Source organism: Sciurus carolinensis, chromosome 13 (assembly GCF_902686445.1).
Source record: "Sciurus carolinensis chromosome 13, mSciCar1.2, whole genome shotgun sequence".
Taxonomy (NCBI): Eukaryota; Metazoa; Chordata; class Mammalia; order Rodentia; family Sciuridae; genus Sciurus; species Sciurus carolinensis.
The window spans coordinates 42,719,199-42,731,581 of NC_062225.1; the positions used below are offsets into that span (position 1 = coordinate 42,719,199).

At 32.4% G+C, this 12,383-nt stretch overlaps 1 protein-coding gene across 6 annotated transcripts in view; it reads left to right on the top strand.

Annotated features, from left to right (window-relative positions):
* Pus10 (pseudouridine synthase 10) overlaps positions 1 to 12,383 on the top strand; it is an 88,565-nt gene that overhangs the window by 45,663 nt on the left and 30,519 nt on the right. For 5 of the 6 annotated variants that reach the window (XM_047522278.1, XM_047522279.1, XM_047522277.1 and 2 more), the window contains 7 exons: positions 2,004 to 2,038; positions 4,842 to 4,953; positions 7,180 to 7,241; positions 7,547 to 7,592; positions 9,175 to 9,239; positions 10,691 to 10,776; positions 12,173 to 12,298. In XM_047522278.1, the coding sequence (XP_047378234.1) occupies positions 2,004 to 2,038; positions 4,842 to 4,953; positions 7,180 to 7,241; positions 7,547 to 7,592; positions 9,175 to 9,239; positions 10,691 to 10,776; positions 12,173 to 12,298 (532 nt within the window). The remainder of the gene's footprint in view (positions 1 to 2,003; positions 2,039 to 4,841; positions 4,954 to 7,179; positions 7,242 to 7,546; positions 7,593 to 9,174; positions 9,240 to 10,690; positions 10,777 to 12,172; positions 12,299 to 12,383) is intronic. The other variant, XM_047522280.1, reaches the window with a different exon arrangement.

Here is a 12,383-nt window from a genome sequence, read left to right on the forward strand (position 1 = left end):
CCTGGTCTCACTGTCACCCACTCTGTTTGGTGCTTAGGTAAACCTCCAGCACAGAACTCTAAACTCAAGAGCCATTCCCGGGCATAGACCTTCTTGTTGCGTGTATGTGCATATGTTTTATCAGAGCACACAAGCACTTTAGCAGATGGTTATTCAACTGCCCCATTTAGGACTTGCCTAGAATTTTCAAATATTGTTGGATTCCAGGATTAAATTGTGTAGTTCCTGAATTTTCAGTCAGTGATGTACTAGTATCAATTTGATTAAACTTGATAACTTTAATGCCATTTGGTTCTATTGGGGAGGAAGAATTTAATTGCTTACTCTAGAGAATGGATTTTTTTCCCCACTGACTAAGGAATAGAATATTTATTAAGATTACCTTTGTGACCTGAAAGGGAGAGATGTACTTCTTTTTCTTCAACAGAAGCACGTCCAGGACAATTTTAGCATGTGGTAAAAATTGAATAATTAGGCAGTACTGACTTCTTTGGGATTCAGCCTTCTAGCCCCTGCTGTGTGATTATTTCTGTCCAACTTGCTGGCATGTGTGAGCAGGGAGCCTGCAGAGGATTAGGAAGGAGAAACCCTTCAGCTAGTCTCAGGTACTAAAGACATTTGATTTAATTTCACATTACACATGGTTATCTGGTTTCCCTTGGCAACCCCCAGTTCTGCCCTACTTTATAATCAGAGGATGGCAGGATACATTGCACACTTGTCATCACCTGGAAAGGGACTGTAGAGAACAAAATTTGTCTCAAAAGAAGAGACAAAAAGGTCACTAAAAAGAACAGAAGAGTCTGAGATACCTTCAGAAAGAAACAGATGGTTCTCTGTAGATTTCATTGATGAGGGAGATTCTAAAACTATCTACAGCAATTTGGGGATATGAAGGAATGAGACCTAATCCTATAAACCTTTTAAGGGGTAAAAGAATTTTACTTACAAATTAGAGATGAGTTTTCATTTTAACAATAATAATAGTTACCACTTAATAAGTACATGCTAGGAATCTGATAACTTTCATACATGATTTCATTAAATTCTTACAATATTCCTGCCAAGAAGTATTAATCTACCCTGTATAGATGAAGAAATAGTTGTTTGTTTATCTCTTAAAGTATGAGGCTGGAGGAAGGGTGAGACAACATTGACAACCAGATTTGAACTTTGGGAGACCATTTTTTTTTTTTCTATCACTTATAAAATACTATCTTTTTATTTGTTTGTTTTTGGTACCAGGGCTTGAACCCAGGGGTGCTTAACCATCGAGTCACGTTTAACATTTTTTTCAGTTTTTTATTAATCCTCCCCAGAACATTTCTCTTAATGTTTTATTACAAGAATTTTTAAATGTATAGAAAAGTGTAAAGAATTGTTAACAAACATCCTGGGCCCAATTGAATTCTACAATTTTTACTATTTTTTATATTTGCTTCATTATATATCTAACTATCCATTTATCTACTCATTAGTCCATCTTATTTTCTTGTTGTATTTGTTAGTGAGTTGCAGACATTAGTACATTTAACTCCTGAACACATAAGTGTGAATATTGTGAACTAGAGTTTAAAATGTTTTTTTTTAATTGAATGAACAAAAACAAAAAACTGGAACCTTTAGTTTTATGTTGTAGTTCTATATTCAGTCACTTTGAGCTTTCTCCCTTGAAATATTATTGTATTTTAAGAAAAAATGTAAGCTACCCATGTTAAAAATCACTAATATCTCCTTAATGAGAAATAGAAATATGTAGAAGGAGGGGGATACCCCTGAATTCATAGGCCACAGCAGCTCAGCATTGCAAAGAAATCTTACCCCATTTTTTATTTTTAAACAAGACTGAGGTCACTGCAACATTTCTAAACTTGAACTCCTCTCCCAACAAGGGAAGTTTGATTAGTAAATTAGTTACGCACTTCAGTAATGATATTGGAACTTAATTTCACTGAACTTTTCCCCTTTTCTCTTCTTTCTGGGTGTGACTAAATTGCCTACAGCATGCTGCATGGTTGCTGGTAAAACAGGAAATGGGGTAAGTAATTTAGGTAGGGAGTTTTTAACCACCATTTAAATACAAGCTGATTCTTAAAGTACTTTTACTTCGACACTCTTTTTTTAGAGTGAAGTCACTAGCTACTAGAGAAATTGGCACAAAGAAACACTTTTTATTGTATCAATTTAAGATGTCAACCTTGTTCACTTTTTTTACCTGCATAGCATAATCTATTAAAGTAGGTTTATTTTTTGTAATGCATATTTAATGTGAATGTAAATACTTATTTTATATGCATTAGTCACTATATAGCCTAGTTTGGGAAATTAAAATAATAACTTTTATATTGGTCTTAGAAAATAAATTATAAAACTAGCCCATAAAAGATAAAATGTAAAATTCTAGTTAAGCTAGAGTGAGTTTATACACTGATAACACATAGAAAACATAAATGTATGATCTTTTTTCTGAAATTCTTGGAGGCCAAATGTGTTGGAGATTTAGAATTTTGGGATTTTAGGAAGGTAATTCAGTGCTAAATATCATATATAATACACTCCTTTCTTGGGGTGGTACTACATAATCAAACATTAATATTTCTTCAATGAAACAAGAACATTCACACTAAGTTTGGTTAGCAAAGTAAATAGCCTCGTGTTCCAATCAGAATATGATTTTTTTTTGTTTGTTTGTTTGTGTTTTTGCGGTCCTGGGGATTGAACCCAGAGCCTGATATGTTCTAGGCTAGGGCTGTACCACCGAGCTGCATACCCAGTCCCTTTTCAATTTTTAAATTTGAGACAGTTCTCTCCATGTTATCCAGGCTGGCCTTAAACTTGCAATCCTCCTGACAGAAATGCAGTTACTAAGTATTAAATGGGGACCACACTTACTTTCATGAGTACTAAATCTCTCTAAAAGACATGCTAAGGACCTCTGTGAAGACATTTACCCTAAATTATATTAGAAAAGATATTGGTCATGTTCAGATTTTAGGATTGAAAATGTGGCATCTTAAGTATTATGTTTTCGCTCTTTATTTAGATAAGGTTTTCAAGCTGCCTGTTAACCCTTTCCTTTGACTTTTTAATCTGAAGGGGAAAAGTACCTGTAGTTGAAGTTTTTTAACTGGACTAAGATGTTTTAAATGTATTTCAAAATATTGTGAAAGATTTGAAATACAAGTTTCTTAAATATAATGTTTTAACTCATTTTTAGGATTGACTTTTACTGCAACCCTTTGGACTCTAAATAAATTTGCAATCTAAATAATTTTTAAAATAGTCTCCATTCTTCTTCTGTTTCAATTTTTTATTCTTTAAATTGTATTCTTAAAAATGTATCCACATACATTAATTATATACTTTCAGTTATGATGCTAGTTATGTTAATACCATTAAACTGTTGATGTAGTATTAAGATAGTTTTAAAATGCCTAAATGTTTCTGATATTCAAAGAATTAGAAACAGTTTGTAAAGCTTCATATTTGAATAAATCCTTGACTATAGAGAAATAATTTGATTATTTGTCAGATGTAGGGCTTATCTGGGTGTTTAAACCATAATCCCAAAGCATATGAAAACATTCTCTGTAACCAGTTAAAAATCTCTGCTATATACAGAATGGGTAGATCAATTATTTTTTAATTTGTATTTTTAGAGAACAGTGTTGTCTTTATATTGTTTTCCCCCCAGATCAATTCAGTTTAACTATTAGCTAAATTACTTTTTGTTTTCTGCCTGCAGTTAGTATTGTCTTTTGTTCTTATAAAATTAAATTACAATGGATATTGCAATGGATATAAATCTCATTTTTAATTACTGAAAATTAAACATTAAAAGGGATGATTCACAAGTTTGTCCAAACATCTCTTGTTAAAAACAGCCCTGTAAACAGTCATAGGCTGTTTTGAAGTTTTACTTTTTTGAATGATGTGGACTTGTTAGTTTGTAATATGCCTGTTCTCAACAGAATAAAGCAGTTTTAGTAATAATACCATATTTTCTTTCCTCTTACCTTAGTTTCTTTCTATCACAATTTTAAACTAAATCTAGATCTCATAATAGGGACTTCCCAAAATCTATCTGTTGGCTTCTGAGTTGATTTGGGGGGAATATGAAGTTTTTTTTTTAGACAAGTATCTGGAAATACATATATGAGCATTTCAGAACATCGGTACTTCAGGATTTAATATTTTCAGTGGTAAAGAAAAATAGAGTTTTACATTGATTTCCCAAAATTAAGTCCCATTTTCAGTAACATGAAAGATACAAGTTTTTTTTTTTTTTTTTTTTTTTTTTTTTTTTTTTAAGTACTAGGGATTGAACTCAGGGTGTTTTACTATTAAGCCGCATCCTCAGCCCTATTTTTATTTTGAGACAGGGTCTTGCTAAGTCGCTTAGGGCCTCACTTAATTGCTGAGACTGGCTTCCAGCTTGGAATCCTGCTTCAACTTCTGGAGTTGCTGGGATTCCAAATGTTCATCCCCATGCCCAGCTAGATGCAGGTATTTTTAAATAGGGCTATGAGCTGTAAAGAATCATCTTTTTCACTTTTCCAGAATGTATAAATCCTAGAATCTGGCAGTTCCATCTCAGAAAAACAGATTAGTGTACTTTTGTCAATGAAGCTTTAAAAATTGTTTCCTTGATTACACTAGTATATAGCTGCATGAGGTAAGGAATTTTGGGTCACTTTATTCTCTTCTTTCTATATAATGTGTAATATAGTGCCTGGCACATAGTAGGCACAATTGATATTTTAAATAATCATCTAAGTACTTGCCTTTAATAGAAAAAAGTAAAGTTTTTGATGTCGATGAATTCATTTTTTGTTTCTCAGAAAACAGAGTCTGTCTCTGGGAAGAAATGATATTGTTCAGTTAAAAGAAGCCTATAAATGGATAACATACCCCCTGTTTTCAGAGGAACTGGGTGTTCCCATTGATGGAAAGGTATTGGGGTCATCAGCATTGTTAATTTCAATCTATAATTTTATTAGTTTTACTTTATTCTATGGCAGGGTTTGGATTAACCAGAGGAATTTTCTCTTTAAATAATTCAGTAAAAACTTATGAAAATGTTAATTTCTAATAGTCATACATTGAAGTAAAGCCTTTTTTTTTCCTCTTTTGTTTTTATTCCCTAAAGAGTTCTTTGTGATCCAAGAAACTTATAACAAGTAATGTATACTTTAACTGACATTAAAAGGTTAGAAATGAATCTTTTCCTTTGATGTATTCACATTTTATGGGAGGATTCAGAGCTACTGATACAAAGCAATATATAAGTAACTGAGCAAGTGTAGAGTCAACTCTAGACTATTTAATTTTGGTTAATCTGTGTCAAATATTGTCTCCAAATATACAGGCAGTACCTTTTCAACTACAATGAGCATGGGCTCAATTTCTCCCACTTTGTTGGTATTCAGTTTCTTTTGTTTATTTTGAGTCAGGTGCTCCTTTTGAATTGAGAACTGTTTGCCACCTTCCTAATAACTTCAAAGAAGACTTTACCTCACTCTGGAATACTAAATTTCAGAGAAGAGCCCATCATGTTTCTGTATGTGAAAACAGTACATAATCCTAACTCATCTTAAATTAGATTTTAATAGTATGACTTTATTGCATCATTTTGCTTGAAGTAAATTCCTGGAATATCAGATATACTACCCTATTCAGATAAAATAAGAAAACCATCTTCCAAAGCTAGTTTTTTAAAAAAAACCATCCTAAATTATACACTGTATATCCTTCTGTTAGTAAGAATTCATTCTCACTGTCCTTTGAACTGAATACTGAGAGAACAGAAAATAAAACCAATTCATAAATAGTATGAAGATGAAATGAGGTAAGAGAAGTCATTAATGCAAAATATTTTTACCTCAAATTTCAGTTTTGGAGCACAAATACTTTTACATGTTGAATCAGTGAGAACACAAAATAGAAAACAAAAGATGTAATAATGTTTTAATAGATTCAGGCTGAGTGAAGTTTTTAAAAAAATTTTTTTAGTGTAGATGTACACAATACCTTTATTTTATTTATTTTTGTGGTGCTGAGGCTCAAAGCCAGTCCCTCACACATTTGAGGTAAGTACTCTACCACTGAGCTACAACTCCAGTCCAGTGAAGTTTTCTTTAATAGAAAATGTGTGATTCATTTTAGTTTTATTTTGTAAATTAGAATAAGGAGCCATATAAGCGCTTCATTATTGTGATTCTAGAGTAGCTAATAGGCTTACTATCAATCCAGTGAACTAAGTACATATAGAACTCAATACATACAGAACTCAATAAAAACAACTCAGTAGAAAAGACAAATTGTAACATAGTATATAACATTTATAGCTTTTTAATGTGAAATTTTGTATATTCTCTACAGAGGTAAAGTATATAGAGTATAAGATTGTGCTGTTTTATGTACAAGAGTGTGCATGTACAAGAATTTAGTATTTTTTCAATTTTAGAAAAATTTTCTACAACTTAAATGTCTGACACTTAGAATTCAAAAATGTTTATGAAAAAAAGATTTAAGAAATTTTCCAAAAGCATGCTTGATATTTCAAAATGTACATATATATGTTTATATTCACAAATATATCTAGAAACACATTAATTTGTTAATAGTTGCACTTTTGTGGAGTGGAGTGAAAAACCATCCTGTATTTGATCATTTTATAATTTGTAGTTGTCACTTTTGTAACAAAACCATTAAGAAATTTGAGCACTTAAAATATGCTTTGTACAGAGATTTTAAAGATGCAAAGAAAATGTTTTTTTGCCTTATTAATAATTCTAATCAATAATTCTAATAAGTGTTTCTTTAGTTATTCTGTCTTCCAGTTTCTTGAATTCTCATTCATCTTCATACCTAATTTATGTATTTGTCTAAAAAAATCATACAAATTTGTTGTAAATTTTACTTTAAAACCTTTTTGGTAGTATCTCTAGTGACTGAGTTTTAGAGGTTAAAAAAAGAACATCAATAAAAAGCAACCAAAAAAGTTTCCTCTATAGCTGCCCTGTGAACAAACCTGATTTGAGAGCAGTGGTACTATTTCTAGTTTTCCTTGTCACTGTTTCTGAGCTAATCTTTGAGAGTTAATTTTTATTTCCATTCATAAGTTGTAAGATGTTAGTTTCCTTTTGCTCATTTTAAAACTATCTTTATAATTTTTAGAGCTTGTTTGAAGTGAGTGTGGTCTTTGCTCACCCAGAAACAGTTGAGGATTGCCACTTCCTGTAAGTTGCCACATAAACAACAGTGTCAAATTTTGTAAAATTGTTAATGCTTTTGGTTTTCATTAAAGTAGTAATGTTTCTCTCTATAATGAACATATCAGAACTAGTCATGTCTTAGTACATTAAAAATGTGCCTTCTGACTTAAGATAGAATCTAGGCAAACCAGGGTAACTCATATAAGAGATTAATTTTACCTGCTCCTGATATCATGAGTTTAGCAATCATGTTGTGTGAAATATATTTGACTTATATCTACTCCTAAATAAATTAATTAACCTTTCATATTCACTTGAATTTATTTCAGAGGTGCAATTTTTCCAGACTGTTTCAAACCAGCCAAAAACAAACAGGTAAGGATTCATTTTTTAGTGAGTTTCATTTGAGCTGAATATTGAAGATAATAATAAAATGAATATGCATTAGAAATGTGACATCTCTCTTATGCCAAGAATCAATCTTTAAATATTTTCATTTGCCACATTTTTTTTTCAACTCTTAGCACCTTTACCTTAATCTATGAAGTCATAGCACATTCATATCCATATTTGTGCCTGCATCTGGGTTGTTCCAAATTTATTATTTTTTAAAATATTTTTATTAGTTGTTGATAGACCTTTATTTTATTTACTTATTTATGTGCAGTGCTGAGAATTGAACCCAGTGCCTCACACAAGCTAGGCAAGTGCTCTACCACTGAGCTACGACCCCAGCCCAGTTCCTTAAATTTATAACCAGTATTTCAATGATGTTACTATTAACCATTTGGGGAAATTCAGCTTTCAGTTTTTAATCCAGCAGATCACACCATCAGGAAAATCCATGGCAAGTATCAGCAATATCCCAAACTTTTGTTTAATACATACTTTCCAGAAATTAGTTTTTAAAAAATATAATCCAAGCTAAGTTATTTTGTTTAGGATAGTCATGAATTAATACTGATTGGGTGTCCCTTATTCAACAATGCTTGATTTATAAATATTTCAGATTTTGAAAGTTTTTGGATCTTGGAATATTTGTGTAGACTTTACTGGTTAGACATTCCTAATCTGGATTTTGGATTTTCTGTTTAGGGATACTGAACCTTTGGAGCTATTGCAGGCCACATTTGTAAAAAGGGCATTTTATTCAAACTCCCCTTTGCTGTCTAATGTTAGCTGATTTTTATGTTAATGAACAAATTAGTTTGCATATACTTTTAGTTCATATTATGGCAGGATAGTATGGCATGGTATGATATTGGGACAACTTTCATGCTGTCATTACTTAACTGGTTTTTTATAGTTAGGCATTCTTGCAATTTTACTAATATCTATTTTGTTGTGTGGTTGTTAAAAAGAATATGTTTATTGTCACAGATACCTGTTGGTCTTTCCTCTTACTTTGACTACTAATAGGGCTATTTAGAACTGGGGGAAGAAGTTGATAACCTGGTTAAATATCCTGTATAGAAATAATTAGAAATGCAGACTAAGTCTAAAGCAGTGTCTCCTTACTTTTCTTATTTCATGGCACACCTGGAGCTTTACCATGTTCATTCAGCACCCTGAGGTTAACAAATGGAATTGAGGTCTGGGGGAAAAAAAATCGAAGCACATTTCCTATAATGTCATCATTTTTATATTTAAAGAATGCCACATTTTGAGAGGAGTGGGACAGTGCCATAAAGAGCACCTATTTTGTTAGTCTACCTCGTAGTGTAGACATACACCAGATTGAAGAGAAGAGTAGAAGTGTACCAATTTCAGAACTGACATTATGAGTGCTTTAGTTTTACTTATTTTCTTGAAACTGTTAAGTATTTCTCCCTTTTAAGTGTGTAAAATGACATATTTTCTCCAACCATGTTCTGAGTTTCAACTCTGTGTTTTCTTGTCTAGGTGATAAAATGTCTTTTTTTTTTTTTTTTTTTTTTTCCCAATTTACCCTACATAGTCGGTATTCACTAGAATGGCAGTTATGAAAGCTTTGAATAAGATAAAAGAAGAGGACTTCCGCAAGTAAGTAGAAGTATTGTGGAATTTTAGACTAAAGGGAATGTTAGGGATACTCCAGATTATCTCTAAGACAAGACTGGATGTATTTCAGGGACCAGGATTGCATTTCAGTCATCCTTATATTCCCAGTCCCTGATGCAGTAACAGGCATGTAGTGTGTTCAATAAATGTTTGTTAAGTTAATATTTGAATTATAAGTCAAGTCTAACTTCTTTATATTTTAGAAGAGGATACTGAGGTCCAAAGAGGAATTGACTTGCCTATATTTTCATCTGGGTAATAGAGGATGGACCTCAGGCCCAGTGATTCCTGTTCCTTAAAAAATTCTATATGTTTTAGCATGGCCCATCTCCACAGGAGGGAGAACACTGGGGAATTTTCTTATTTGTAATGGGAACTGCACCAGCTAGAAAGTTAGGAAACTTGATTCTAAGTCAACTCTCTGTTCCCCAGTTGAAATCTTAGGCAGTCAACTCCCTGTTTGGAAATCAATGCCCTCTTCTAAAATATAAATTGTTAAAATATGCTAAAATACAATAAATATAATAAACCATATAATTCTCAGTGCATTTGTTTTACTAAATAAAATATTGTGGTTATCCTTCTAGAAGATACTTGAATGAATTTCAAGCAATGATATAAGTAGGGTTTTATACCCCTACTGATTCTCAGAATGAAAATATTTTTATTAAGTTTTAGAAAGTAAATTTTATTTTATACCACAGGAAATTTCCAAGCCATGTATTTGGGGTTAAATCTATATCTAGTTATTTACAGGTACATTCCAGGTTTGAACTTGCAAATTTCTAGATGATGGATAAAGAATAAAGTTATATGTTGTTCTTTCCTGTCTGTCCTCAGTTGGTTTAAAGTTTCTTTGCTCAGAGGACAGTGTCAGCCATATTCTTTTTTTCCCCCACCACTGGCTCTGTAATCTAATTCCCAGGGTTATAGTTGGAATGAGAAGTAAGAAAAAGGAAAAGTGATCGAGCACTCTCCCCACAGTTGGAACTTATTTCCCATAGGTGGGGTGCTCTTCACAGGTGGGACCACTTACTACATATCAGTTTACCCAAATAACTATCATCTAGGTAAACCAGCAGCAAGTGACCAGGGAGAGCAAAATGATTGAAGAGGCTGGAGAGGCTTCTACTTCATAGATATGGATTTCCTCCTCAAATCTCAAGGCTGTGAAATTAATTTGGGAAAATTAATTTGGGAGCATAAAAGGTAGCATTAGAGCTCTGATATGCTCAGTGCCACTCTCATGTGTTAAAAGTGTTGCTTCAGAGGCCTAAAATAACTTTATTGTTTCAAAACTAAAAGCGAGAGGTGTATAGTCCTTGAGAAACTCAGATTCTGTTTGCGTCTCAGACAATGCTGATTCATCTTAGTTTTGTAATTCAATATCATGTTTAGGAAATAGTAGCTGTAAAATTTATTTTGTTTTGCAGGCAGTTTCCTTGTCCTCCAAACTCACCAAAGGCTGTTTGCACTGTTCTTGAAATTGAATGTGCTCATGGTGCTGTTTTTGTGGCTGGTAAAATATTTTGTCTAGAATATATGTACACTGTCAACCTTCTGTTGTCCTTTCTGAACAACTCAGTTGATTTTTTTTCTGTTTTATTTTTATTGTTGTTATGACATTCTGGTTAGTTTACTTTTTTGAGATGTAGCACCGATATCTAATTTTCTTTTAGGTTCTGTAGACTATCCTAAAGATCATTAGGAGATATAGTTAAAAAAAAGATTCTTAGATCTGTTATTTAAAAATGTCATGCCAAATGGAAGTGACAACTTTCCAGATTTTAGTAGTTTACATCATAGATGGGTAAAAATATGGACAGGTGTGAAGACCCAAAGTGATCAAAGACTACAGCACTGAAGATATTTTATAACATGGAAAGCAAACTTTAAAAAATGATTTTATTATGTCCCAAAAGACCAAACACTTGGCCTTCACCTGAAAAAAAAAAAAAATTGTTATATTGACTTTCCCAAGTGATTATATAGCAGACAGTTTTATTTTGAAAGTTATAACTGCTTTAGTCAGACACATTGGTGCACACCTATTATCCCAGGTTCTCAGGAGGATTAGGTAGGAAGATCACAAATTCAAGGCCAGTATGAAACTTAGCAAGATCCTGTCTCAAAATAAAAAATATTTTGAGTCAAGTGCCCCTGAGTTCAATCCCCAGTACCATAGATAAATAAATAAATAAATAGGACTATGGATGTAGCTCAGCGTTAGAACACCCCTGGGTTCAATCTCCAGTACCATGAAAAAAAAAAAAAGAAGAAGAAAGAATGAGAGAAAAAGAGAAAATCAGTTAGTTATAGCTCCTTCATAGTAATAGTTGAAATGAAATTGCTTTTAGCCTTGGATGCCCTAGGGCAATAAAAATTACCTCCCTTAGTGTATATAGCTTTATTCATAAAACTGAGTCATAGTGTGTTGGGGTGTTTTGTTTTTTATTTTAACTTAGAAAAATTTCAGAATTTCCTGTATTTGAGGTCTTTGAAATATGTTATCACCAGTGACTATTACATTGAAATTATTATTAATCACTTGTAAAAGCAATAGTTTTTCTTTTCTTAATGATCCTTGGTGTGTTCCATAGTATTATATAACTCGTTCAATCAGCCAGTCAGATTATTAATTATATTGAGCATTCTTTTCAAACTTCCTTGATACATCATTCATACCATGTTTTTAACCATCTATTCTACTGTTACTTTAAATCTTTTTAATTTTCTTCCTGTCTGTGTGCTGGCTCCCCAGCACATGGAAAACAAGTGAATTAGTTAAAGGATAGGCCATCTGCATCATAGTAGCACCTAGAATATTGGCACTCATTAAGTAGTTGTTACTTCTCTTTTATCTTATTGTGTTTACCACACTGTTCCATTGAGGCTACCTGATATTTCTTTGGCAGGGAGATATAATAAATACTCCAGGAATCTACCACAAACTCCTTGGATAATTGATGGAGAAAGGAAGCTGGAATCTTCGGTGGAAGAATTAATTTCAGATCATCTGCTGACAGTATTCAAAGCAGAGAGTAAGTGTTATGATATTCATATTTTAAACACATTGTCATTCATCAATAGATTTTTTGGGGGGTGGCATAAAAGATTTCTAAATTT